This window comes from Rhinoraja longicauda, chromosome 4 (assembly GCF_053455715.1).
Source record: "Rhinoraja longicauda isolate Sanriku21f chromosome 4, sRhiLon1.1, whole genome shotgun sequence".
Lineage (NCBI taxonomy): Eukaryota > Metazoa > Chordata > Chondrichthyes > Rajiformes > Arhynchobatidae > Rhinoraja > Rhinoraja longicauda.
The window spans coordinates 27,862,293-27,890,158 of NC_135956.1; the positions used below are offsets into that span (position 1 = coordinate 27,862,293).

Genomic DNA, 27,866 nt, shown 5'->3' on the forward strand with positions numbered 1-27,866 from the left:
CCAATCTATTCTTCGCATGATTTTGTACACCTCTATACGATCACCCCTCATCTTCCTGGGCTCCAAGGAGTAGAGTCACAGCCTACTCAACATCTCCCTATAGCTCAGACCCTCTAGTCATAAGATCATAAGTGATAGGAGCAGAATTAGGTCATTCGGCCCATCAAGCCTACTCCGCCATTCAATCATGGCTGATCTATCTCTCCCTCCTAACCCCATTCTTCTGCCTTCTCCTCATAACCTCTGACACCTGTAACTCATAGTCCTGGCAACATCCTCATAAAGTTGCCCGTATTGGACTCCTCCTCAGCTTGTATTCCCTTAACTTGTGGCAAATCAGTCCTCGATGACATAACAAGAATAATTGACAGAATCCTCCTTAATCAGACCCTCACAATGATGGTGTTACATTACGATGCACAAGCACCATAGATTTCGGGAACTTGGTAAGCAGGGCTTTTGACTGAGTTTCTGTTTGACTGAGCAGTTACTGCAACATCCTCTTTCTCAACAATAGCACAACAGTTTCACCCCCGTGGTTTCCCAGACATTGTACTAATTAGCACACAAAAGCATAGTTCCTGCCATGATGTGATGAACCAAATTAGGAACGCAGTCTTTAGGTGGAGTGAAGGCAATTGTCCATTTTAACACAAAATGGAAATAGAGCAGCCTTTGTCAAAATCATTGAAACATTTGCCTTAAATGGTATTACTACTTTTTTTTTAAAGATATTGGGTAGAGTGGATGTGGAAAGGATGTTCTTTTAGGAAGGAGATGAGGAGGAATTTCATTAGTCAGAGTGTGATGAATCTGTGAAATTCTTTGCCAAAGAAGGCTGTGGAGGCAAAGTGAATGGATATATTTAAGGCAGAGATAGATAGATAGATTCTTGATTAGTACGGGTGTCAGAGGTTATGGGGAGAAGGCAGGAGAATGGGCTTAGGAGGGAAAGGTAGATCAGCCATGATTGAATAGCAGATTGGAATTGATGGGCTGAATGGCCTAATCCTACTCCTATATCTCATGATATTATGACTCCTCTTCCCCCCCCTAAATCTTTGCACATCCCAAATCCTGGACTTTCCACTCATCACTTTAATTTCATTGTCCATGTGTCTTGTTGTGTTTTATGACTGTTGTCAGCCAATTTCCCCGCTGGGATAAATAAAGTTCTATCATATCGTAAAATAATTTTCACATGAACACTGCTAAGAGCTACATTTGCAAGGTATTCCATTGCTCTCTTGAAACTGTTCATTCAAGCTGAGCGACAATTTATTTTTCGTGGCGGCACAGAAGAGACCATTAAACGGGAGTAGTGTGTAGGATAGTGCTAGTATGCAGAGATCGCTGGTCAATAGACAATAGGTGCAGGAGTAGGCCATTCAGCCCCTCGAGCCAGCACCGCCATTCAATGCGATCATGGCTGATCACTCTCAATCAGTACCCCGTTCCTGCCTTCTCCCCATACCCCCTCACTCCGCTATCCTTAAGAGCTCTATCCAGCTCTCTCTTGAAAGCATCCAACGAACTGGCCTCCACTGCCTTCTGAGGCAGAGAATTCCACACCTTCACCACTCTCTGACTGAAAAAGTTCTTCCTCATCTCCGTTCTAAATGGCCTACCCCTTATTCTTAAACTGTGGCCCCTTGTTCTGGATTCCCCCAACATTGGGAACATGTTTCCTGCCTCTAATGTGTCCAATCCCCTAATTATCTTATATGTTTCAATAAGAAATGGTGCGCTCAGTGGGCTGAAGGGCCTGTTTCTGCGCTGTATCTCTTTTTAAAAAAAACTTGTCAGCCAAGATGGCAGCAAGGTTGCAGAGGAGCATTTTCTGTGGGATGCAGTTGGGGTCAATCTCATCGAGTGCAGGGTTGTGGTTGAGGAACTCTTTAAATAGTTTCTTCCAGCAGGTGTTGGCTTCCCCTCTGTCTTGACAGGTTCACCACTATTTTTGGTTCTCAGCAGGTCAACACTTGGGTGCTTGGCCATAGATGGCCTTGTCAGGGAGCTCATGGAATTAAAATGATCGAGCTGAATCTGATATCTCCAACAGATGTTTTAGAGCTATTGAATGATGACTTGGGAGAATCTGGCTGATTTTTGCCATCTATAATTATACCACTGCTATGCTGCCTTGGTTGGGACATCTAACAATCTCCATCGCAAGATTCAGCAGCACAAATACTAAAATTGGAACGATACAGAAGAGATTAGCCTGGCCCCTGAGCAAGGATGATACGACAATTTCTGAAGTGTTCCATATTTTGTTGGGGTGGTGCAGCGGTAGAGTTGCTGCCTAACAGTGCCAGAGACCTACGTTCAATCCTGATCACTGGTGCTGTCTGTACGGAGTTTGTATGTTCTCCTCGTGACCGCATGGGTTTTCTCCGAGTGCTCTGGTTTTCCCCACATTCCAAAAATGTGCTAGTTTGTAAGTTAATAAGCTTCTGTAAATCTGTGTCTGAGATTCCCTAGCATGTCCCCCACTTCCCACACATTGGAGACAAGTGGTGAATTTAGTGGAAGTTCCTCCCTGCCAAGTTTTAGAATTTCACAGGGCATCAACTGTTCTTCAGTCCTTGCAGCTTCTCAGTTGGCCTGTTTGACAACTTATGGGCAGCATGGTGGCGCAGCGGTAGAATTACTTCCTTACAGTGCCAGAAACCCGGGTTCAATCCTGACCTTGGGTGCTGTCTGTACAGAGTTTCCCTAGTGTGTAAGATAGTGCTAGTATGCAGAGATCGCTGGTCGGCGCGCTCAGTGGGCTGAAGGGCCTGTTTCCGCGCTGTATCTCTTAAAAAAACAACTTGTCAGCCAAGATGGCAGCAAGGTTGCAGAGGAGCATTTTCTGTGGGATGCAGTTGGGGTCAATCTCATCTAGTGCAGGGTTGTGGTTGAGGAACTCTTTAAATAGTTTCTTCCAGCAGGTGTTGGCTTCCCCTCTGTCTTGACAGGTTCACCACTATTTCTGGTTCTCAGCAGGTCAACACTTGGGTGCTTGGCCATAGAAGGCCTTGTCCACACTGGAGAATCTGCACATGTCAGGGTTATTGGTGAATTGCTGGGTCTGTGACACTGTTTCCCTCCACCGTCTGTTCTTTAGGCCATGGGTGGTTTTGTTGGAACTGGACCTTCGATTACCGATAGAGCTGTTAGTTTTCCCTTAGAATGTGATTGAGTTTCCAATCTGATTTTGAAACAAGGAAATCCCAAGCTTCATTGTGGCAGGTGGACAGCAAAAAATATTCAGGAGTGTTCTCTGAGATTCTTAAGAGAGAGCACATCTTGGACCACGATCACTCAAAATGGAGGAGGAAGGTTCAGGGTGACATTGAGAAGTCTATATGTTGGGACCACGCAGAAGCTTAGTGTTAATGGTGAAAGGAGTTTACCATGTCCAAAACTATCTGCATGCTTTTCCCATCAAGTGTGTTCTACCCCAAATGGCTCCCACATTGGTCTTGGGATGATGTCCCAGTCTCTCAACCTACCTTACTGTGCCCCTTGCACTTTTTTTATTAGCACTTTCTCTGTAGCAGTAATGTTACAATGCTGTAACGCTATATTCTGCACTCTGCTATTTTTCTCTTTGCAATGCCTGTTGTACTTATGAATGGCTTGATTGTATTAGTGTTTGGTATGATTTGACTGAATGGCATGCAAACAAAACCTTCCACTGTACATGTGATAATAATAAACCAATACCTGCAGCATTAGTTTTCACAAGATCATGGAACTGGAGTTGAAGTAAGCCATCAATTGCAAAGGATTGTCTAAGAAAAAGTTAATGTTATAATGACATTTTGATATGAGTTTTAAAATGGAATTCAAAATTCTGTGATGCATCCAGTGGTGAAATTTGGACCATTCAATCAACATTATATTCCCACATTTATGTTTGACATGGTATAAAATCTATGCGTGGCCTTGCCTTGCAAATTTGCTGCTGGTCTATAATCATGGTTCACAACATATCTCCCATATTCCCTCACTATGATAACGTGAAATTGCCAGTCCATATACAGTAGCTGAAATATATAATTTACTGCACGATATTTTATGCAGAAAACCATCCACTTTGCAACTTTAATTTCCATACAGTTGCCCTCATTAATGGTTTATTCAATAATGTGAAGTAAACGAGCAATACCAGAAACATTTGACTGTTTCTCTTTCCACAGATACTGACTGACAGGCTTGGGTTTTTCAAGTTTTTTCCGTTTTTGGTTTAGATCTTCAATAGTTTTCTTTACTTACTTACATTGCCGCACTGGTGGGTAAGGCAAAGCAGCGCCTTTACCACCTTAGACAACTGAGGAAATTCAGAGTGTCTCTGAGGATCCTTCATTGCTTCTACTCTGGGGCTGTAGAGAGCATCCTGTCCGGCAACATTACAGTCTGGTTTGGGAACAGCTCTGCCCAGGACAGGATGGCCCTGCAGAGAGTAGTGCGTTCGGCAGAACGCACCATGGGAACTACACTCGTCCCCCTGCAGGACCTATACATCAGGAGGTGCAGATCCAGAGCAAGCAAGATCATGAGGGACCCCTGCCACCCCAGTAACGGACTGTTCCAGATGCTACGATCAGGCAAACGCCTCCGCTGTCACGCTGTGAAAACGGAGAGGATGAGACAGAGTTTCTTCCCACAGGCCATCAGGACTGTCAACTTTTATAACCCCAGAGACTAAATTTTTGTCTACACTATAGTAACTTATTAACTTTATTTATATGCTGTAACTGTAATTCTTTTTTGTGCACAATCCGCAGGCATTGCCACTTTCATTTCACTGCACATCGTGTATGTGTATGTGACAAATAAATTTGACTTGACTTGACTAGAAATATCCACAAATAATTGATTCTGTCCCTGAATTATGCAGAGAATCATTCTTGTACATCAGTAGTTTCCCACATTTGCTTTTAATTGCTTTGGCATAACTTGTTGAGATTTATTGAACTGAAGAGAATGCTGGTGGCCTTCTGCGGGCTGAATGTTCCTCATTCTTTAAATGTAACTTTGATCTCCGATACAAAGTCCTTTCAGAGCTTTTCCTTGTACAATGCAGACACAAAAAGCTGGAGTAACTCAGGCAGGCAGCATCTCTGGAGAGAAGGAATGGGTAATGTTTCGGGTCGAGACCCTTCTTCAGTCTGAAGAAGGGTCTTCAGTCTAAAGAAGGGTCACGACCCGAAACGTCACTGATTCCTTCTCTCCAGAGATGCTGCCTGTCCCGCTGATTTACTCCAGCTTTTTGTGTCTATCTTTGATTTAAATAGCATCTGCAGTTCCTTCTTACATACCTTCTACAAGGCAATTGGGAAGTCCCTGTTTTGTGTATCCTCAGGTATTGTGCACCTTAATACAGGGCAAGGGTCAGCACAGTGTATGAAACACACTGCAATGTTATCTGATCCTCAATTTCCCATCATATATCAACAATTTTATCTATTGCCTCTTCCTCAATCTGTTCGCTGAGATTTGCACAGAGAATAAAAAATACTGCTTATCAATTTTAATAATATTTTACATGGCATTATCAGATCTGTGTAGAAACTGCTGCCCGATCAGTCTAACTTCTAAAATGTACTTTGCTCTGTTGTAGATTGCAGAGGGAATGGCCTACATTGAAAGAAAAAATTACATCCATCGAGATCTTAGAGCAGCTAATGTTTTGGTGTCAGACAGCCTGATGTGCAAAATTGCTGATTTTGGCCTTGCTCGAATAATTGAAGATAACGAGTACACAGCAAAAGAAGGTACGTTCCAACAGCTTGAGCTGAAAAATTAATCTTTTATAAATGTTTAATTCCACTAAACTGTAAATGAATTACAGTAGTTAATGATAAATGGGCCATAGCTAGATTAAGTTATATGTCTACTAAATTATAAATGAAAATACATCTGATGTTTTTCTTGTCGTGCTTCAGGAATTTATGGCTAATTTTCCTTGAAGGTGATCATCTCTAATTTTGTTGGAAATTGCATAAAAAGTCATAGAGTTGCACAGCATGGAAACAGGCATCGCACCCAAATTTGTCCACGCCGATCAAGGTGCATCTGACCTTGTCACATTTGTCCTCTTTTGGCCCATATCCTTCTAAACTTTTCTAGCTACTTACCTGTACAAATGTCCTTTAACAAAATGTAGTTATACTCACCTCTATAGCTTCCAATGGCAGCTTGTTCCTTATGCCCACCATCTTTTGTTTGAAAGGTTACCCCTGTCCTATCTATGTCCTTGAGCTTTAAGGAAAAAGACTGTAACCACATGTTCTGTACACCCCTCATGTTTTCCAATACCTCTAGATGTTCACACCTCAGCCTCCTACACTCCAGGGGAAAAAAGGCCCAACCTATCCAGTTTCTTTCAAGAACTCTTGCCCAGCAGTTTGGTAACACCATCAAGAGTCCTTTATCTGCTTAATTACAGATAGAATTGTGTGCGATACTCAAAGTGGGGTCTCACAAAAGGCCTTTACAACATGACATTCCAACTCCTGTCTTTCAATTGGTATCAAACTCTTGATTTCCATTAGGGAAATGAATCATCCTCTCACCAGCTAGAGTGTGGTCCTGACCTTCCCATTAATGTCATTGGAAACCTTTGACCTATCTTTACTCAGACTTTATCTTGCACTAAATATTATACCCATTATCCTGACTGTGCACGGTTTGATTGTAATCATGGATTGACTTTTCTTTGACTGAATATCACACAACAAAATGCTTTTCACAGTACCTCAGTAATAATAAACTATAATAAATTATCATAGTTTACATGACAATAATAAACTACACTGAACCCTATGTTTTGATTCACCATTCACAAGGTGCAACTTGGGAGCATGTTGAAATGTACTCTGCTTGTTTAAATGATAGCAGCTTCAACTAATGTCCAAACTTGACACCATTTAGGAGAAAGTATTAAATTATATTGGTATCCATCAACTGCAGTATCTGGACCATCCTCCACTAGAGGTGCCACCATCTCCAAATTCAATGGCTTTATCAGCATCGCATCTCAATCTTACGGCCCACAAATAGGTTAATGGTAGAATTGGAACAGCATCTCAAAATTCCCTTCCATGCCGCATGCTGTCTTAACTTGTAATGCATTATCATTTCTTCCATCACTCCCTTATAATTTAGAGGAGTACCTTCATCAGCTCATGAAGGATAGTTACCAGTAATTATCGGTCTTGTCAGCAATACCTGCAGCCTAAGATTTAAGAATGAAAGAAGTCTTAAATATCTCTAATTATAGCTGAGAAAATGTTCCAAAGAGGATATTTGGAAAAAATACATACATTTGTCCTCTTATTGCAAATTAATTTGAATATAATTTACATCCTTGTGACTGTGAATGCACCATAATTATCCTTTAATATTTTATTTGCTGCAGAAGAAGTTGAGTTATGGCAGGTGAACAGGTTCTTACAACATAATAAATGTGATATTTTGTGTTTTAGGGGCTAAATTTCCAATTAAATGGACTGCACCTGAAGCTATAAGCTATGGATCATTCACAATTAAATCAGATGTGTGGTCATTTGGAGTACTTTTGTATGAAATAGTCACTTATGGAAAAATTCCATACCCAGGTAAGAATATTTATTAATCATTTTCTGTTGTGAGACCAGATCCAGTTCAAGTTTTTTTCCCAAAACTTCTCTGCCTTCCACTTTATCTTCCCTTTTCAACTCTAGCTCCAATATCACAGACCCACAGTACATCAACATGGTTCCCTGAAACGGCCTTGTGACTAGAGAACATTGTAGCTGTGCATCATGCTGTTCACATGTAACATTTACATATGCAAACTTCCAACAACAGATGTTTTCAAGAGAGAGTTATCATATATCATATCATATATATACAGCCAGAAACAGGCCTTTTCGGCCCACCAAGTCCGTGCCGCCCAGCGATCCCCATACATCAACACTATCCTACACCCACTAGGGACAATTTTTACATTTACCCAGCCAATTAACCTACATACCTGTACGTCTTTGGAGTGTGGGAGGAAACCGAAGATCTCGGAGAAAACCCACGCAGGTCACGGGGAGAACGTACAAACTCCTTACAGTGCAGCACCCGTAGTCAGGATCAAACCTGAGTCTCCGGCGCTGCATTCGCTGTAAAGCAGCAACTCTACCGCTGCGCTACCGTGCCGCTCTTGGGGCTAACGTATCAAGAAATATGGGGAGAAAGCAGGAACGGGACACAGACTTTAGATGATCAGCCATGATCATATTGAAAGGCGGTGCTGGCTCGAAGGGCCGAATGACCTACTCCTGCACCTATTTTCTATCCTTTATTAGCAATTTCAAAGAATGCATCTTTGCTCCTGATCCTTGGAACTGAGATGAGTTGTGGTGCCCCAGACAGCACTGCACATACAGAATCGAACCCAAGATTGCTCAACAGTACCTTTGATTGTAAACATTACAAATTTGTTCAATTAATGCTACAAAAGATCCTTTAATCCATTATTCGATATATGGAGATTTTATCGAAAATGAATTAGAAAATTCAAAACCCATTGCAAACCTTTCAATCCCACAATCATTGCTCTTTTCATAGTTTTTAACAAAGCTCCTCCTAGAAGTTAGACACAAAATGCTGGAGTAAGTCAGCGGGTCAGGCAGCATCTCTGGAGAGAAGGAATGGGTGATGTTTCGAATCGAGACCCGATTCTGAAGAGGGGTCTCGACCCGATTCTGAAGAGAGGTCTCGACCCCGAAACATCATCCATTCCTTCTCTCCAGAGATGCTGCCTGTCCCGCTGAGTTGTTCCAGCATTTTGTGTTTATCTTCAGTTTAAACCAGCATCTGCTGTTCCTTCCTACACATCCCTGAAATTATTTTTCAACAATAATTTTTTGTTCAGTTATGTGTTTGCCAACCATATAATAATTGACTGACAATGTTTAAACTGGAAAGAAGACTTATGACAGAGTGGTGGGCTCATGAGTTAAAATTCTAAATGGGGGCAAGACCAACTTTAAAGGCTGGGAACTTTAGGCCAGTGATTCTAACATCTGTGGTCAGAAACTTACTAGAGGGTTTTACGAGGGGTAAGATTTACTTGCATTTTGATAAACAAAGGCTGATTAGGGATAGTCAGCAGAGTTTTGTTTGTGGGAGATCGGGTGTCTCACATCTGAATTTTTTGAAAACGTAACCAAAATGGTTAATGATGGCAGAGCTGTAGACGTTATATATATATATATATATATATATATATATATATATATATGTATGGATTTCAGCAAGGCATTTGACAAAGTTCCTAGGTAGGATACTCTGGAAGGTTGAATCACATGAGATCAAAGGGAGCTAGTCGACTGGATAGAAAATTGGCCTCATGAAGGATGCTGGGTGATGGTGGAAAGTTGATATCTGGACTGCAGGCCTGTGACCACTGCCTCGGGGTTTGGTTCTGGGCCCATGGCCACTTGTCATTTATATCAACGATTTGGATGAGTGTACAGGATATGATTAGTAAATTTGCAGATGACACTGAAGTTGGTGGTGTTGCAGATAGCAAAGATGGTTGTAAAAATTCCAGCAGGTACTTGATCGGTTGGGCAGGTTGGCTGAGGAAAGGTTTAGGAAAGGATAGAAAAAGCATTCTTTGGTGAGCATCTACATGAATTCATTAAATAGTTCAAACCTAATCTAAACAGTTCTACATAAGTAACGTGCTCTAGAATGAGTGTGTTACTTATGAAGACATGATAAGGCAAGGATCTAATAGTTAGACTTGTATTCATTGATGTTTAGAAAAATAAGAAGGGATTTTATTGAAACACATGATCCTGGGGGTCCTGCCAGGTTGGATGTGGAAAAGATGTTTCCTCTTAGGGGAGATTAAAAAAATAAGTGGCTACATTTTTTCCTGAGCGTTGTGTTTGTAATGCTATTCCTCAAAGATGGAGTGGCGGGGACGGGGAGAGAGAGTTGATTGGAAACAGAGTCTTTGAATATTTTCACAACAGAGCTAAAACAGATTCATCATAGGGAAGCTGTAAAAGGTTATGGGTAGAAGGGAATGCGATGTTTAGGTTAAATTCGGATCAACCGTGATCTTATTAATCATAAAATCAGCGAAAAGCAGAGAAACCAGACCTGTTGACCCACTTCGTCCATGAAGAACATGATGCCCACATATGCTAATCCCAATTGCATGCATTAGGCCTGTATCACTGCATTTTTCCTATCTAAGTACCCATACAAATGTGTTTTAAATGCTGGAATTGCGTCTACCTTCACCACCTCCTCTGGTAATTCATTCCAGATAACTATCATCCTTTGTGTTGGAAAAACCTACTCCTCTGTTCTCCTCTAAGATTCTCTCATCTGACCTTAAACTAACTATTTACCCTTATGTAAACCTCTCTACGGTTTGTAAACCTCACTAAGGACACACCTGAACCACTTCCGTTCCAGTGTAAATAAATCCAGCCTATAAATCCTTCCTTATATCTATACCCCTCCATTCCAATGAAGGTGGAGTAAAGAGAGGTAACCAAAAGCAAAGTCAAAAATTTAAGTTTTCAGTAAGTTCTTGAAAGAAAAGAAGACATTAGCACCCTGGCCAGTTCCTCTTCCATCACTCTCCCATCAAGCAAAAGCTATAGAAGTGTGAAAACACACACCTCTGGATTCAGGAATCATTTCTTCCTAGCTGCTATCAGACAACTGAATTACCCTACCACAACCAGAGAGCAGTCCTGAACTACTATCTACCTCAATGGTGACCCTTGGACTATCCTTGATCGGTCTGCTGGCTTTACCTTGCACTAAACGTTATTCCCTTATCATGTATCTACGCTGTAAATGGCTCGATTGTAATCATGTATTGTCTTTCTGCTGACTGGATAGTATGCAACGAAATAATAAACGTGATAATAAATTAAACTAATCATGGGTTATGCGAGGATATCCCACAATTTGACCAACAAAGATCACCTCTGGAGAATGAGCTGATTGCAGAAAAGAAGCTGACATTTGGAATAAGGAAGGGAACCAGTGGCTGGTGGAGCTGCAGAACAAGGAGAAGATCCAAGGACATTTATTAAATCAAGATCTGGATTGTAAATTTGATGTGTTAGAGAAGACTGTTCCAACAGTGGTCAGTGATGATTCAGACGAAAGAAAAGTTTGACATGGTCAGCAATAGTTTTTCACTGTACCTCGGTACACGTGACAATAAACTAAATCAACTCTAAAGTTTTGAGAGTTGCGGTATCTATAGTGTAAGACTTTGATCAGCAAGTGAAGAAATGACTGGCTAAATTAGGGGTTGTCGTTGGGGTAGTAATGGGTTGGAAAGTTTAGATAAAACTGTTTAGTCGATAGTTTGGATGTGGAGTTTCTATTTCTGAACAGGGCTGCTGGGTTGGGAAATATTGGGTTCAGCTTGTCATGAGTAGCTGGGGAAGAGATTTGAACTTTGAGATACAGGAGCCAAAAGCTTGGATTTGATCTGGCAACATTGTTTTAAAAAAGCACAAGAAAACAGAAGCAGGAGAAGACTATCAGGACCCTCAAGCCTGCCCTACCATTCAATGGGATCATGGCTGATCTAAGATAACCTGAAAGTTCCCCATTACCCTTCGTTCCTCAATCTTTCAAACATTCATGCATCTCCACCTTAAATATAACAAATGATCTGGCCTTCACCACCTTTCAGGGACAAAGTATTCCAATCACCCTGAGTAAAATTCTTGATCTCAGACATTTGATCTGAATGAACCAATACGTTGTTACCATGCAGATTGTTCCATTCAGTGACCAAGTTAATTGTTTTAAATTCTTAAAATGTGACTTTACCATGGACGACATGCCATACAGTTCCTGCTTCAAACTGACCTAACCTACTGCCTGGTTTCCTGGTAAAAATCCATATTTACTTAATTTGCTACATAAGATGGAGTGAGAGTGTATTAAATGGTGTTTATAGTTGTCTGGTTTTCTTCGATTGGAAATTTTAGATTAGCTGAGATGGCATCAGTGAAACATGCAACTAATTCATACATTTTTTGTCTATGAACTATCTGAACCTGGACCTGTATAACTTGGAAAATAAAACTCCCTCTTTTTTCTGAACAACATGTGCAGTTGGCTTGTCTTTCCAATTCAGAAAATTAATAAATATACTTTAATAAAAATGCTGATATGATAGAGAATGTTTTATATTGATCATATTAATGCCATACCTAAAATTAGTCAATTATTAGCAGACAAGTTGACCAGTTTCTGAAGTCTCATGACCTGATTGATATTTGGAGCATTTATCATTACAACTTTCCTCTCAGTTGCGGGTGAGGTTTGCTAATCGGGCTCTTTTGTGCTATAATGTTCACAGCGAGTGTGCCAAATGCTTATTAAGGATTTTAATTATTTTCATTGTAGTCATCTGCTTAAAACCTAACACCGCCTAAGCAAAATTATTTTTCTCTCTCGTAGGCATGTCCAACACGGAAGTTGTAAATGCTATTGGGCGCGGTTATCGTATGCCACGGCCTGAGGAATGTCCCCAGGAGCTTTACGATGTCATGAAGGATTGTTGGAAAAGCAATGCTGAAAACCGTCCAACATTTGAATACCTGAAAGGACTGCTTGAAGACTTTTACACTGCCACAGAGGGGCAATACCAGCAACAGCCATAGAAGAACTTTTTAAATGGAATATCAAATTGACAGATTCAATGACTAGGACAAACCTAATCTGTGGGAGGCAGTGTTCCATTTGATGGCCATCAAATCTCTATATTACGATTCCATGTGAGGAACCCACATTGATAATTTCAATGATCCCATGGCATTACTTTGGAGAAAAGCAGAGACGTTATCCAATGTTCCTCGCCTCTAAATCCATCCACCTGGTTATTACCAAATTGTTCTTCCATGGGCACTTGTTGTGCACAAGTTCACTCCTGTAGTTACTGCAATAGCGACTATGTTTCAAAAATAATTTGTTGATAGTAAAAGGTTTAGGGACTTCCTGAAATTGAAAATAGCACTATGTATATACCTTTTTTACTCCTTAGATAACAAGACAGCACCCACTTCCACAATCCCTTCTGTGTAGTAATCAATCTGAAGTGGTATGAAGGCCGACTACTCGTTGGGTCACTGCATTGAAGCACAAGATGCATCAACATGTTCTGCAGTTCATTTATTAAAATAATATAGTAGTAAATAATTTTCCATTGCAAGATGGCTCGACATGGATGAGGGTCTGGTAAACTTTAGGGCAATGATCTTTGACTCTAATCACTACACAACCCTCAAAATGATGCCTATGTGACATTTTGAAGATACTGTGAAGTCCGGCAGTTGTCTCAAATTCAGCCAAAGCTAGATGAGTGAAATATGTCAGCCAAATGTGGCACAAGACTACTTTTCACTGCCACAGGATGCTTGATGGTCCATTATTCACAGCAGTTGCTGCACATCTTCAGCTGGGGCACACATTTCTCAAAGGTGTACAGTTGGGATGCCTTTCCAATTCAGGAAATTAATAAATATACTTTAATAAAGAAAACTGATATGATAGATATGTTTTCATAGAGATCACATTAACATCGTATCTAGAATTAATCAATTATTAGCAGTGACAAGCCATTTTGACAGAAGATTCAGGTATATTTCAGGAGTGTTCCAAGAGTTATTGTCTGTAATTTTATTCATTTATCGTTTGGGTGTCCATATAAATCAAAATACTATTTTTAATTACCCAACTTGTTTTGTAATATTCCACAAAGCCTTTAATTTAATCAGTGTCTTAACACTGATGTGTAATACTGACTAAATGAGCAGTTGTTTTACCCGAGTTGTGACTTTTTAAACAACAAGAGATTTCGAAAGTTTGTTTTATTGAAATGAAAATGCTTATTTTTCCACATGCCACACATTTATGAAGGGAATCGTTTAAGAAAATCATGTTTTTAATTGTGTGATGAGCAATGTACACAGCAACTAAATCCACAACCTAATAACTTTTAGGGGAAATGAAATCACGTTGATTATAAGTACAAATGGTGAAATGCCAATTCATCACTTTAAAAAAAAAAAAATTATAATATTCACTTTCATCTGGCTCTGCTACTAATCATTCTCATCAATGTTAGTATATGTAAACTTTAGAATAAAAATAACTTCTTGGAATGTAAAAACCAGCTCAACATTTCTAATTAATCTATTCAGATCTGTGCAGTACATTGTAAAATTTTAATGCCAAGTTGGACGAAGAATCATTTCAATAATCTGTTGAGTGCTTCATTATGTAAATATGTGTGATGTAAGATGAATCATGAAACAAATGTGCAATTTGTTCAATCCTGTGAATTTCCAGAAGTATAGTGCCAGCTGCTACTGCTTTTATATAAAAAGAAAATGCTCCCTTTCTTACTCCAGATGAAATGAAATACCAATCACACATGTATCTTGTATGGTAGAAGCCATTTATGGAAACTCTTAACCCGTGTATCTTATTTTGTAAATGTGCAATAGTCGCTTTTTTTTTTCCTTGCCCGAACTGTTTGAGCAAAAAAAACCCCAGTAAATTATAAATTTGTAACATGGAAATGAATAGAATAAAGGCATCTGTTGCCCAAATATTTTCAATATAATTTTCTGGCAAAATATCTTGTTACTGGTAAAAGACTATAGAAGGGTTTCAACCTGAAACGTCGCCTATCCCTTCTTTCCAGAGATGCTGCCTGAGTTACTCCAGCACTTTGTTTCTATCTTCTATATATTTGCAAAATTTGTTGGGCAAGTTTCCACTTGTTCAAATAGGATAAATAATGGTGTTCAATTGTTTATTCGGGATGTGAAGCTTGTGTCAGTTGTGTGATTGGAAAATTTACAGAGTTTTGCTTTGAGAAGGGAAAATGGGGGCTGAGTTAACAAAGATGTTATCCAAGATGGCAGGTTGTGGTAGAGACGGAAGAAAACACATTGCCTTTTGAGTGGGAGAATAGTCAAATGCAACAGTCTGAAAATTGTCGGTGGCAAAGTTGGAAAACCCATTTTTCACAACGGGATTTGGAGATCTGAACTCCACCTGAACAGGTAGCAGAAGTTGATCTCCAGAATAGTTTCAAGATAATCGAATAAATACTTAAAGTGGAACAAAGAACCAAAAGCTACAATGTGCAAGCATTCTTTTAAAAGTGGGCATTGCTCCACAACAAAGTGTTTCACCATGTTCTGAAAGAATGATGCATTATTTCAACATTAGCTGTTAAAGAGGAAAGCAAGTACTGGGTTGTCTTATCATTTGCCTGGAGACTAAACATTTAAATCCATTGCCATTCGTCCAAATTTATAATCGCTTCCCTTCTGTATCTAATCAACATAAGCAAAGATTGTCAATAAGATCAGGTGCCTGTTAATTCTCCAGTGAAGCTGTCTATATTTTTCTCTCCATTACGTTTGAGATTGCTGGCGAATTTGACTTGCATGCAAATTTCAATCTCCCCTGTTGCCATCGTGAAAAGATCAAGATTTGCACCTGAAATTGAGATTCATATTATAATAAGTGGTGAGTCTGTAGAATTCTCTGCCACAGAAGGTAGTTGAGGCCAGCTCATTGGCTATATTTAAAAGGGAGTTAGATGTGGCCCTTGTGGCTAAAGGGATCAGGAGGTATGGAGAGAAGGCAGGTACAGGTTACTGAGCTGGATGATCAGCCATGATCATATTGAATGGCAGTGAAGGGCCGAATGGCCTACTCCTGCACCTATTTTCTATGTTTCTAAACAAGGTTGACACAACAATTTACGGTGGCCATGGTGGCACAGCGGTGGGATTGCTACCTTACAGTGCTTGCAGCGCCAGAGACCCGGGTTCGATCCTGACTATGGGTGCTGTCTGTAGGTTCTCCCCGTGACCGCGGGGGTTTTCTTTGAGATCTTTGGTTTCCTCCCACACTCAAGACGAACAGGTATGTAGGTTAATTGGCTCGGTGAATGTGTAAGTTGTCCCTAGTGTGTGTAGGATAGTGTTAATGTGCGGGTATCACTGGTCAATGCAGACTCGGTGGGCTGAGGGGCCAGTTTCTGCGCGGTATCTCTAAACTAAACTAATTGTGTGGTCGTGAGACTTGGGATTCCAACCATTTTACTCAGAAGAGAACTGCTCATGGACACAGAAACATAAGATAAAGAAAAAACCCCAGTCTATTTTACTCCTTTATCTGCTGTGTGCCACAAGAATTCCAATGGTTCAGGTCCAGGAGCCTCAAATTCTCCATTACATTCAGTTCAAGTTCTCTATTACCTTCAATTCTCATACCTCAGCCATCTAAAGGATTATAGACTCAGGAAAGGAACCAGCAACAAAGAGCTGAACTCCTTCACCAATGCAATGCAACATTTCAACAAAGAGCAAAGATGAAAATGTGAGCCATTTTGGGCACCATATGAGAGAAAGGATGTGCTGGTTCTGGAGAAGGTCCAGAGGAGGTTTACAAGAATGATCCCAGGAATGAGTAGGTTAACCTATGATGAGTGTATATCAGCACTAGGCCTATACTCGCTGGAGTTGAGAAGAATGATGGGGACTTCATTGAAATGTACAGAATAGTGAAAGGCTTGGATAGAGTGGATGTGGAGAGGATGTTTCCACTAGTGGGAGAGTCTCGGACTAAAGGTCATAGCCACAGAATTAAAGGACGTTGTTTTAGGAAGGAGATGAGAAGACATTTCTTTTGTCAGAGGATGGTGAATCTGTGGAATTCTTTGCCACAGTAGGCTGTGGAGGCCAAGTCAGTGGATAGCTTAAAGGCAGATTCTTGATTAGTACAGGTGTCAGAGGTTATGGGGAGAAGGCGTTCGGAGGGAGAGATAGATCAGCCACGATTGAATGGCGGAGTAAACTTGATGGGCCAAATGGCTTAATTCTATTCCTATTCCTTATGACCTTATGAAACACTTCCATCAAAAATGTTATTAAAATGGGATGTGCTCAAACACAGATGATTTGTGAGGGAAAAGCAATGTCTGAGCTTCACTTAAAATGCCAGCTTGGACCTCCAATTCACCCTGGCGATATGGCACCTCTGGCTGCCAAAGCCTTTCTGCGCAATTACAATTTATTTTGGGTGCAAATCTGTGACATTTTCAGGTTAAGGAAAATGAATGACTTAAGGAAAATGTTGTGACAGTACTGATGGACCAATTGCATCAGATAAAGTTCAGAGCAAGAAAGCACACTGGATCCATTTCTGTCCTGACCAAGTATTCTTCGCAAAGAGGGCAGACTTGTTTTAATGCTTTCCAGAGAGAAAAACCACCACAATCAAACTACCACAATTTCATTAGAAGACTTAAAGTTGCAAAGATGATGATGAGGACCCAACGAAACAAATCTATCCCAAATTCCTCCAGCACTCTGTGCGCTTTATCTGCAGCTGATTAAAAAAATTATTCATATAAACATTTACACCTTTTGAATAGTCAAATGCACAGGGTCATAAAGAAGGCATATGACCTACTTGCCTTCATCAGTTGAGGCATTGACTATAAAAGTCAGTCAGTCATATTGCAGCTCTATCAAATTTCAATTAAGCCATATTTGAAGAATTGTGAGCAGTATTGGTTGCAATAGTATAGGAAGAATGTGGGGGCTTTGGAGAGGGTGCAAAAGAGATTCATCAGGATATTGCCAAGACTGGAGTGCAATAACGATAAGGAGAGATGCACAAACATGGATTGTTTTCTCTGGAGGCTGAGGGGCAACACATAGAAGTAGATAAAATTATGAGAACCAGAAATAAGGTTGAAAGTCAGAATTTTCTTTTTCCCAGGGTGGAAATGTCATATAGTAGAGGGCATTGTTTTAAAGTGCGAGAGGAAAAATGTAAAGAAAATGTACGATGTAAGTTTTTGTTTTACACAGAGCGTGGTTGGGAGTTGTCTACGTGGAGTTTGCACATTTTTCCTGAGGGATTTTATCCCACATACAAAGATGCCAAGGTTTATAGTTAATAGTCTCTGTAAAGAAATTGTCCCTAACGTTTAGTGAGTGGTGAGAAAGTGGGATAACATATAATAGTGCGAAGGGCTGATTGATGGTCAGCATTGATTCGGTGGGTAGGTTCCATGCCATCTCCAAATTAAACTAAATTGTCAAAACAAAAGCAAAATAGAAAGCAAATTGTAATTCCCACAATAAATTCAATGGCATCTTGCCCTATAATTCTAAAAGTGCTGTTTGAAGGAAACTGTGAATATTGCACCCCCTAGTGGTGTGTGGGGAAGCATCAAATATATCAGGCATTCCTCACATGAAAAACACACAGCAGAGACTGCTGCCCTCTGGTGGAGGGATGGTCTCCAGCTTGAAATTGCAGCCAGAAGGAACAGCTTGGCCAAGAAATTCAATGGCATGACATTCGGGATTTTTTCTGGGAAATAGAATTTCATTGGAAATCCAAAAAAACTGAAATGGGTATTTTGTGGAGTCTTATTCCTGTATCCAGGAGTTTGTGTGTGATCTCTACCTTCTTCTTAGGCCCCCTCGGTCATGGCTGACCATGGGTGATGCATCCTAGTTGGCTGCTTGCTCTACACCTCGGCTAGAGCAGCGTCGCTTGTGGCTGAAGAGACCAATGCAGGAGTGACAGTCTCTGTCACAAAGGTCACATTTGTGTGTGGTCTCTGGTTTGTTGAAGTTGCTGCGTTCCTTTCTGCGTGCCCGCTTTTCTGCTGTTGCATTCATCAGTTTCTCTTCCCCCATTTTCAGATGTTGGTTCAGGGTACCTCTCCACCTCGTACGGTCAGCTGCAAGGCTCTCCCAGGATTCCACATCGATGTCGAGTGCCTTCAAATCCCTCTTCCAGACATCCTTGTAACGTAGCTGGGGGCAGCCAATGGTTCTCCTCCCAGATGTTAGCTCTCCATAGAAGATGTATTTTGGAATACGGCCATCCTCCATGCGGTGGACATGGCCCAGCCACCGCAGCCTACTCTGCCTGAGTAGAGTGTACATACTTGGAAGGCCAGCGCGAGACAGAATCTCAGTGTTGAATCTCTATCTACAGGATGCATATTCACAATAGGTGCTGGATTTATGGCGAGCAATGGAATGTGCTTCCAGAGGAGGTAGCTGAGGCAACATTGAAAAGAGTTTTGGACAGGTACATGGATAGGAAAGTTTTACAGGGATATGAACCAAATGCGACTAGCGAGGATGGGACATTTTGACCCGCTTGGATGAGTTAGGCTGAAGGGCCAGTTACCGTGCTGAATGATTCTATGACCAATGTCAATGAACGTACAAAGCTCGACATTTTACTTGATTTAAAAATATAATGTACCTTACTTGTGAAGGGTTAAAGTCTGCTACTGTTTTACCCAAAAGGCCCATGCCTTAATGAGAGTCGAGCCTGCTGAACATCAATGAGAATGAGGCAGAACAAAGTGGAGCACCCCTCACCTCTGCTAATGGTCTTCTCAACAGCCAAGTAACGTGCTCTAAACTCTGGGCTCCGAACTTCAAATCAAATGCGTAGATGTTTCGTTAAATTCTGTAATGTTTATTCAAAAATCTGACAGCCTCCCCACTTCAGTGCTGCCCAACATTGCTCCCCCAAACATCAGCATGATGAAGCTATGGGTGACGTTTCAGGTCAAGACCCTTCTTCAGACTGAGCTTGAGTCGAGACCCTTCTTCAGACTGAGTACTGAGTTTTGGTCACCCTGCTATTGGGAAGGATGTCATTAAGCTGAAATGAATGCAGAAAAGATTTACAAGGGTGTTGCCAGGACTCAAGGGTTTCAGCTATAGGAAAAGTATGGGCAAGCTAGGACTTTATTCTTAGGAGTGCAGGTAGCTGAGGGATGATTTTATGGAGATGTGTAAAATCATGAGGAAAACAGATAGGGTAAATGCACAGTCTTTTATATGGGACCAGAGGACATAGGTTTAAGGTGAGAGGGGCAAAAATTAATAGGAACCCAAGGGACAACCTTTTCACTCAATGGGTGGTGGGAGTATAGAACACGTTGCCAGAGAAGGTAGTTGAAGCATCTGTGGAAAGAAAATAGTTAATGCTTCAGATCCAAGGCCCTTTATCAACACTGAAAAAGGGAAACAAGTTACTAATGATCAAAGATTATGATGGGAAAAGTAATTACTGAGAGTGAAGAAATCAAAAGGGACTGGCAAAATCCTACCGGAGAGCAAAAGTGAACTTCAAGTTTGGGCCTCTGGAAGGGAAGCGGCAATGAATGGGAAGCATAGTGGCACCAGCTGGCAGAGACCTTGGTTTAATCCTGACCTCAGGAACCATCTGCATGGTGTTTGCATGTTCTCCCTGTGACTGTTTGGGTTTCCTTCCACATCCCAAGGATATGCAGATTTGTAGGTTAATTGGCCTGTGTAAATTGCCCCTAGTGAAGGGACTGCATGCAAAGTGGGCTAGGATTGAACTGCAATTATAGATCAGCTACAGAAACAGGCAGAGGAATGGCAGAATTTTATCAGAATTATGCCTGGTTTAGGGGGTATTAGTTACAGGGAGAGGTTGGACAGATTGGATTGGGGTTTTTTTCTCTGGAAGGCCAGAGATGCCGAGGGAAGTATATAAAATTATGAGAGGCAGTCATAAGGGAGACAGTCACAACCTATTCCCCAGGATGGAACTATCAAATACTAGAGGGCATGGTTCCAAGCTGAGAGGGGCAAAGTTTAAAGGAAATGTGCAGAGAAAGGTTGTTGTTTTTTTTTTTAACTACACAGAGGGGCCTGGAATGTGCTGCCTGGGTGGGGGTGGAAGCAACTACAATCACCACGTGCAAGAGACTTTTAAATAGGCACATGGATATGTAGGGGAATTAATTATGAGCAAGCAAATAAGGTTGGACTTGGCATCATGTTCAGCACAGACATTGTGGGCCAATGGGCCTATTCCTGTGCTGTATGGATTTATGTTCTATCACTAGTGTGAACATGACCTCTAATGATCGGTGTGGACTCTGTGGGCTGAGGGGCCTATTTCCCATGTTGTATCCCAAAACTGAACGCAATGGGAAAAGAAAAAAAACTGCAGTCACTGGAATATCTGGTAAAAACAGAACATATTGGAAAACCTTAGCAAGTCCCAGACACAAAATGTTAACTGCTTCTCTTTCCATAGATACTACCTAACCATTTAGGGTTTTTCCTCAACAAGTTCCCCGTCTGAGTGTTTTTTTGGTTTTACTTCAGATTTCCAGCAACTGCTGCTTTTCTTTTGATTACTGTTTACTTGTTACTGCTAGTGTACACCAAGAGCAAGTTCACCAGGATCAGAGCATAGAAAAAAGTTTTCATACACGTCAAGTCTATTGGAGATTTCCACATATTTGCAAGTTCTTTGGCATGAGTAAGCCAGAAACTGCATGTTCGTGCATGATGTAGGACAGAACTGCAGATGCAGGTTTAAACCAAAGATAGACACAAAAACTGGAGTCACTCAATGGGTCAGACAGTATCTTTGGAGAAAAGAAATTGGTGACATTTCAGGTCGATACCCTTCTTCAGACTGAGAGTCGGGGAAAGAGAAACGAGGATGTAGACTGATATAGAGAGATACAAAACAATGAATTAAATATATGTAAAAAGCAACGATGCCAAAGCAAACAGGCCATTGAAAACGAGTTACAGACAATGAGACGCAACAAGACAACTTTGACTAGTGTGGGGGAGGGATGGAGAGAGAGAGGGGCTGCAAGGATTACTTGAAGTTAGAGAAATCAATATTTATACCACTGGGTTGTAAGATGCCCAAGCAAAATGAGGTTTTTCTACTCACTGATCTAATCTCATTTTCCTCCCAAAAAGGTTGACATTTTGCTCAAGAGTACATACACATAATGTACATGTGGGCAGCACAGTGGCATAGCAGTAGAGTTGCTGCCTTACAGCACCAGAGAACTGGGTTGAATCCTGACTACGGCTGCCTCTGTCCGGGGTTTGTATGTTCTCCCTGCGACTGCGTGGGTTTCCTTCGGGTGCTCTGGCTTCGTCCCACACTCCAAAGACGTACAGGTTTGTACATTAATTGGCTTTGGTAAAATTGTAAATTGTTCCGTGTGTGTGTAGGTTAGTGCTAGAGTACAAGGTGATCACTGGTTGGCGCAGACTTGGTGGGCCGAAGGGCTTGTTTCCGCATTTTATCTCTTAGGTAAAGTAAAGACTAATATTCATTCAATCTTTAAGCATTCAATAGGTAAATTTTTATTGTTCTTTATAGATCACTTTTAATTCCTTTTTGTTTAATAACTGCTGCTTCTGTCCTCACATGACCTCGAGGCCTTCCTATTCACATGGCATTCTTCAGTATTAAGAAACGTTATAAAATAGTAAAAGCTGGAGGCTGTCATTTAATAAAAGTTCAAGTTTTATTTGCTTATGTTTCAAATAAGATTACATATTAAAAGGACGTATAATTAAACAGAACACAAATTAACATTGAATTATTTATTAGCATGACTTGGTAGAGATGGCAGTTTGCCAGACACTGCATTCATTTTAGCTTTGAGTCGAGGAGCTAGATCCCTGGATTTAAACAAACTGGGTTTTGAAGGAGAGCCAATGGCTAGTTTGGATCCAGTTAAATTTGAAAACAGCTTTTTTTTCATTTGCAGTGGTTTTTCAGCATTTGATAGCTTTGTGGAGAGTGCAAGCTCGTGCTGGAGATTTGAAACCATATTTTGCAGATGACTGATTTTGTCATCATGTTCTTTGTTAACATCTTTGAGCACTTTTTCCTTAAAAGATAACATAGAAAATAAGTAATATCCAGAAACATTTCCATGAAAATTTTAAGGTACTGGTACAATTCTAGAATGATGCAGAATAGCCCCTTTTATATGCAATTTCTCAGCCTGTTAATCAGATCTATTTCAAAAAAAATATCCTTTAAACTATTTGGATGATACATGATATTTCAAACACGGTTGAAATATACAAATACAGTCAAAATACTTTAGAAAAGCATACAATTTAATCGGGATTATTAACTGTGGCACCTCAACAAATTTGGTGTTGTTAAATCCACAATTAAGTACACAATTCCTGAAGTTAACAGATGTCGACTGAGTGGTCCAATTATGTTACATCCAGAGGCTGTACAATTTACCAATCAGGTGCACTATCCAAATGGCCAGAGTTGAAGTTACTGAACAACAAAGGGAATGTTACTGGAATTGCACTACAACAAAATGAAATGTACTTTATATTGCCCTGACCATTGACACACTGAAAATATCATTACATGGTCTTGGCTGTTGAATTCACAAATGCTGTATCCCTCATACTGTACTTAATTTTTAAAACATTAATTATATTTACTTTTGCACAGAGTTATTTTCATTATTTATTCACAGGATATTGGTTTTGGCAGCTGCCGTGTGTCCCCATTTACTCCCTGAACCGTTTGGCATGGCAGGCCATTGCAGAGGGCACGTAGGAATCAATGCTGGAGAGACGCAGGCCAAACCAAGGAAGAACAGCACTTTTTAAAAACCAGATGAGCCTTTTGTATATCATGGATACAGTTATTGATCCAAGGCTTTTAAAATAACAAGATTTAAAAAACATTTGAACAATTTTCCCCATTGCCATAGCAAGATCAACAGTCCAGCCTCTGATTACTGGTAATTTTTAACAGCTTATTCTCACTAGGGGATTATCATGTTATGCACATGTATCTGATTAAGTTAAATAAACTGCCGAATGTACACAATGTTTAATCTGTCAATATAGAAAAAAGGCTTAAAAATCAGATCTTTGCTCCAACATGCCTGTGATTTTTCAGAACCTAGCAGTTAGTTCCACTACACCTACAACAGATTTTGTTTTACCCTCTGCATATTTTAACCAATTCTCTTTCAATTATTGTGATGGAATCTGCTTTCATAACCCTTCAGCAGTCCATTCCCCACGATAATCTATTGTTTAAAAAAGTCTTCCATAAGCCCCTCCTAGTTCTTAAATTACCCTCTTATTTACTCAAAACACTTGTTTTTTCAAAAAATTTAAAAAATCTGTCTAATCTGCTATAAATCCGAAATAAAAATAGTAAATGCTGTGCTGGAATCACTCAACAGTTTAGACAGCATCTGTGGTGAGAGAAACAGTTTCAGGCTGAAGATATTTTATCAGCACTGGGGAAAGTGTGAAAACAAATTAGTTCTAAATTGTAAGGAGGTTTAGATAGAGCAGGGGCAGGACATGGGCAAATTTGATATGGTGATAGAGTTATTATCATAAAGTCGTACAGCATAGAAACAGGCCCTTCACCACAACCTGCCCATACCAACATGCCACATCTATAGTATGGTGATATATAGTGGTACAGTGCTACAGCTGGTAGAGCCACTGTCTCATAGCACCAGCGACCCATATTCAGTCACAACCACAGGTATTGTTTGTATGAAGTTTGCAAGGTCTCCCTTAACTGCATTGGTTTTCCCCCTTGGAGTTCCAAGTTCCATCCACATCCCATGAATGCAGATTGGTAGGTTAGTTAGCCACTGTGATGTGTCCCTCGTGTACAGAAGAATGGTAGAATCTGGGAGAGGTGAGGGGAATATTGGGAGAATAGAAATGGAATGTTTAGTGCAAATGGATGGTGGATGAAGACTTAGAGGACTGCAATGCCTGTTTCCATTTGTCTCTCTCAATTACTCTATATGTTGTTTGAAGAACAGCACCCAATGTTTCATCTGAGTACATAGTTGAATTTAATACAGTCCCAAAAACTATAATTTCAGATAACAGATTTTGTTCATTATAGAACTGACAGTTCTGCTGCAAGATTATCCACCTGTAATAAGATCTTAATTTCTGTTTCTGCAAACACTGCATAATCTGCTGTGTTTATTCACCATTCTCACATTGATTTCACTTCTCTGCAACAGTTCTGGCATGCTTTTGCATGTTCCCTTTTTTCTCTCTACCTCAATCCCATTATGCTTATTAATCCCTCAACCAGATGGTTTCAACCTTGGTCTAACCCCATCAGAGATAGTTTCCTTGTCCAATGCAGCCCTCTCCTACCCTCTCTGTAAATGTATTTTCTAAGATTGTCCAGTTCTCATGAAGGGTCTTCAACCTTTCCACCTAACCTGCCAAGGTATTTTTTTTAGTATTTTATCTCACGCTTTTATGTGCTTCTATGAAATCTCAAACGTCTGGGATAAATCCAAACTTTTCTAGTTTCTCCACTTAGTTCCTGATAATATTTCAGTAAATTACTTCTAAACCCCCAAATTAACAGATATAAACAGAATAGTATGTTTCAATGCTTTACAAAGAGTTTGGTTAGCTTCCATGTTTCTGCATGCTACCTCTTAATAAAAGCCATTTTTATGTTTACAATTTCAACTCAACCTTCTCAACTCATCATACTGCCTTCAGAGGTTTGTGCATATACATTCTCACCTCTATCCTCCTGCATCCAATTCAAAACATTGCAAATCAGTTACTACAGCCTCCTCAAATCCTACTAAAGCATATAATTGAAAACCTCTCTATTCAATGTCACAAGCCAGCACAAAAGTACTGGGAAGTCAATCACTGACTCAGTTACATTTCAGAATTTGACATTAAACATTTTTTTTTACAAGTTGTACACTAATAAAAACAGTTCTAGTCACGATACCTGATGATCCTAATACTTGTTGACTCTCAACAAAAATCATTATGTAAAAACTGTTCACCAAGCCTACTTTCTGGTCCTCAGCCAATTGCATTTTCATACAGACATTATCTTTTGTTAAAATCCAAAGAATAATTTTATGGCACTCTGCAAAACACCTTTCGAAAATCCGCAAGCATTGTAATTGCCCTACTTTGCATTTCATTTTATGTCCAAGCTTTCTCATTGGATTCTACTTTCCAGTTTAGTTATCTTCCAGTAAATTAAGATCTATATTTTAAAAGGAATAAATACTCCATTTTGAGTACATCATGCTATTACACTTGGACAAAAAAATTAATAAGTAAGCTGAAAACAAGAACATTTCATGCTCCAGTCACGAATGGGGTTAAAAATGTACCTGCTTTGCAATTCTGTCATTACACGTCTGCAACTCTTCACTGTTTTCTTGAAATCTTTTCTCCGTCTCATGCAGGACTGCACAAATGTCCTTCAATTGCCTGATTAACGTCTTGTTCACCTTATAGCAGAAAGATTGATTTCAGATGCATAGTCTATTAATGTTTTATCCAAAATGTATACGTGATCATAGAGCTCATGATCAGATAGCATTACGTTTTAGTATTAATTTTTTTAACGACTACGGGTGCTGTCTGTACAGAGTTTGTACGTTCTTCCTGTGACCACGTGGGTTTTTGCTGAGATCTGTTTCCTCCAACACTCCAAAGACCTACAGGTATGTAGGATAATTCGCTTGGTGGATGTGTAAATTGTCCCTAGTGTGTGTGTAAGATAGTATGGGGATCGCCGATCAGTGCGGACTCAGATGTCCTATGGGCCTTCTTCCACGCTGTATCTCGAAACTAAACAGCATTAACATTTAATACTGAGATTTTCATAAAACAAATTGGGTTATACCTGATCCTTTTCTTCAAGTAGTTTTGCAGATTGTTCTTCAGATAAGACTTTACTCTTGTACAATTCCTGATATTTCCTCAACTCTGAAGAAAAATGTGTTTTAGTTCCCTTGCATAATACTTGACCTAAATATCTAATTATACACAATTAAAAACAAATTTAACAACACTAAATTAAATGCTTAACTGGAAACAAAGTGCAAACAAAAGGACTCCATTAGATAGTTTGTCAGTCTCCAATATCACGATTAATATACAAAGCATAATACATTAAAATGTGTATTAATCTTGTAACACAAGGTGCTTGGAAGATATGCAGAAACCAGGAACTGCAGATGCTAGTTTACAAAAGATGGCACAAAGTGCTGGAGTAACTCAGCGGGTCAGACTAGCATCTTTGCAGAACATGGATAGGTGAGGTTTCGAGTCACGACCTTTCTTCAGACTCACCTTCTTGAGTCCAAATAAGGGTCCCAACCCGAAATGTCACCTATCTATGTTCTTCCGAGATGTTACCTGACCCATCGAGTTACTCCAGCACTTTGTGATTTCTACTTGGAAGAAATAATCTGCATTGATCCAATGAGGATTTTATTGAACAATGTTGGGTAACACTGTGGGCTTTAAAGAATACAGTATACAAATCTCACACTTTAACACCATTCCCATTCCTAATGGAAAGGAAGAATGGAGAGAAAAATAGGAAGTAAGGCTAGATGACTGTTACACACTAAGCTTCTACTAGTGCGAGAGTCTAGGACCAGAATTTGGTTGTTAAGCAAAAACATTAGGTTTTCCATATCAGCACGTAATAGTCTACCCAAGCACAAGATGAAATAGATGCAACACTTACCCCGGGAATTTACAAGAGCTTCTAATTGAAGATTCTGCAGCTGAGAGTACATTTTTGAAACTTCCGTCTTGAACCATGCTAACTCCTCCAGAAGGCTAGCTGTATTTTCAGCAATGGAAGGTTGATTCTGGTATTCACACAATGCAACTTCCAGCTCCTTCACCTTCACATCTGCAGCCTTTGGAGACAGATAAACTGTAACATGCTCTTCAGTCAAAGTTGCAATGCTAAGCAACAGCATTTGGCATTTTGTGAAGTAAAGACAACACATTCTTGGATTTCAGAATGTGAACATGCCAATAGCTTGGTGAATGGAGTACATTTTTTGTCAAACCCTTAGGCACAGGCATTGTAAATGTTTAAGGAAGAGATATAAAAGCTGTGAATGGTTAATCGTTGACTTGGTCATAGAGAATCAG

General features: G+C 40.1%; 2 protein-coding genes and 1 non-coding gene across 5 annotated transcripts in view; 2 read left to right on the forward strand and 1 right to left on the reverse strand.

The window, feature by feature from the left end:
- Positions 1 to 14,617, forward strand: part of lyn (LYN proto-oncogene, Src family tyrosine kinase) — a 76,104-nt gene extending 61,487 nt beyond the window's left edge. For all 3 annotated transcript variants that reach the window (XM_078397401.1, XM_078397404.1, XM_078397402.1), the window contains exons 11-13: positions 5,615 to 5,768; positions 7,482 to 7,613; positions 12,487 to 14,617. In XM_078397401.1, the coding sequence (XP_078253527.1) occupies positions 5,615 to 5,768; positions 7,482 to 7,613; positions 12,487 to 12,689 (489 nt within the window). In that variant the 3' untranslated portion in view covers positions 12,690 to 14,617. The remainder of the gene's footprint in view (positions 1 to 5,614; positions 5,769 to 7,481; positions 7,614 to 12,486) is intronic.
- Positions 2,172 to 2,276, forward strand: LOC144593253 (U6 spliceosomal RNA). Its single transcript, XR_013547229.1, has one exon. It is a non-coding gene; the product is annotated as a U6 spliceosomal RNA (small nuclear RNA).
- A 7,872-nt stretch (positions 14,618 to 22,489) lies between the features above and the next one.
- LOC144593004 (kinesin-like protein KIF20A) overlaps positions 22,490 to 27,866 on the reverse strand; it is a 35,355-nt gene continuing 29,978 nt past the window's right edge. Inside the window, exons 17-20 of the mRNA XM_078398418.1 lie at positions 27,448 to 27,625; positions 26,596 to 26,678; positions 26,078 to 26,197; positions 22,490 to 22,783 (exon numbers count right to left, since the gene is read on the reverse strand). Of these exons, the coding sequence (XP_078254544.1) occupies positions 22,490 to 22,783; positions 26,078 to 26,197; positions 26,596 to 26,678; positions 27,448 to 27,625 (675 nt within the window). The remainder of the gene's footprint in view (positions 22,784 to 26,077; positions 26,198 to 26,595; positions 26,679 to 27,447; positions 27,626 to 27,866) is intronic.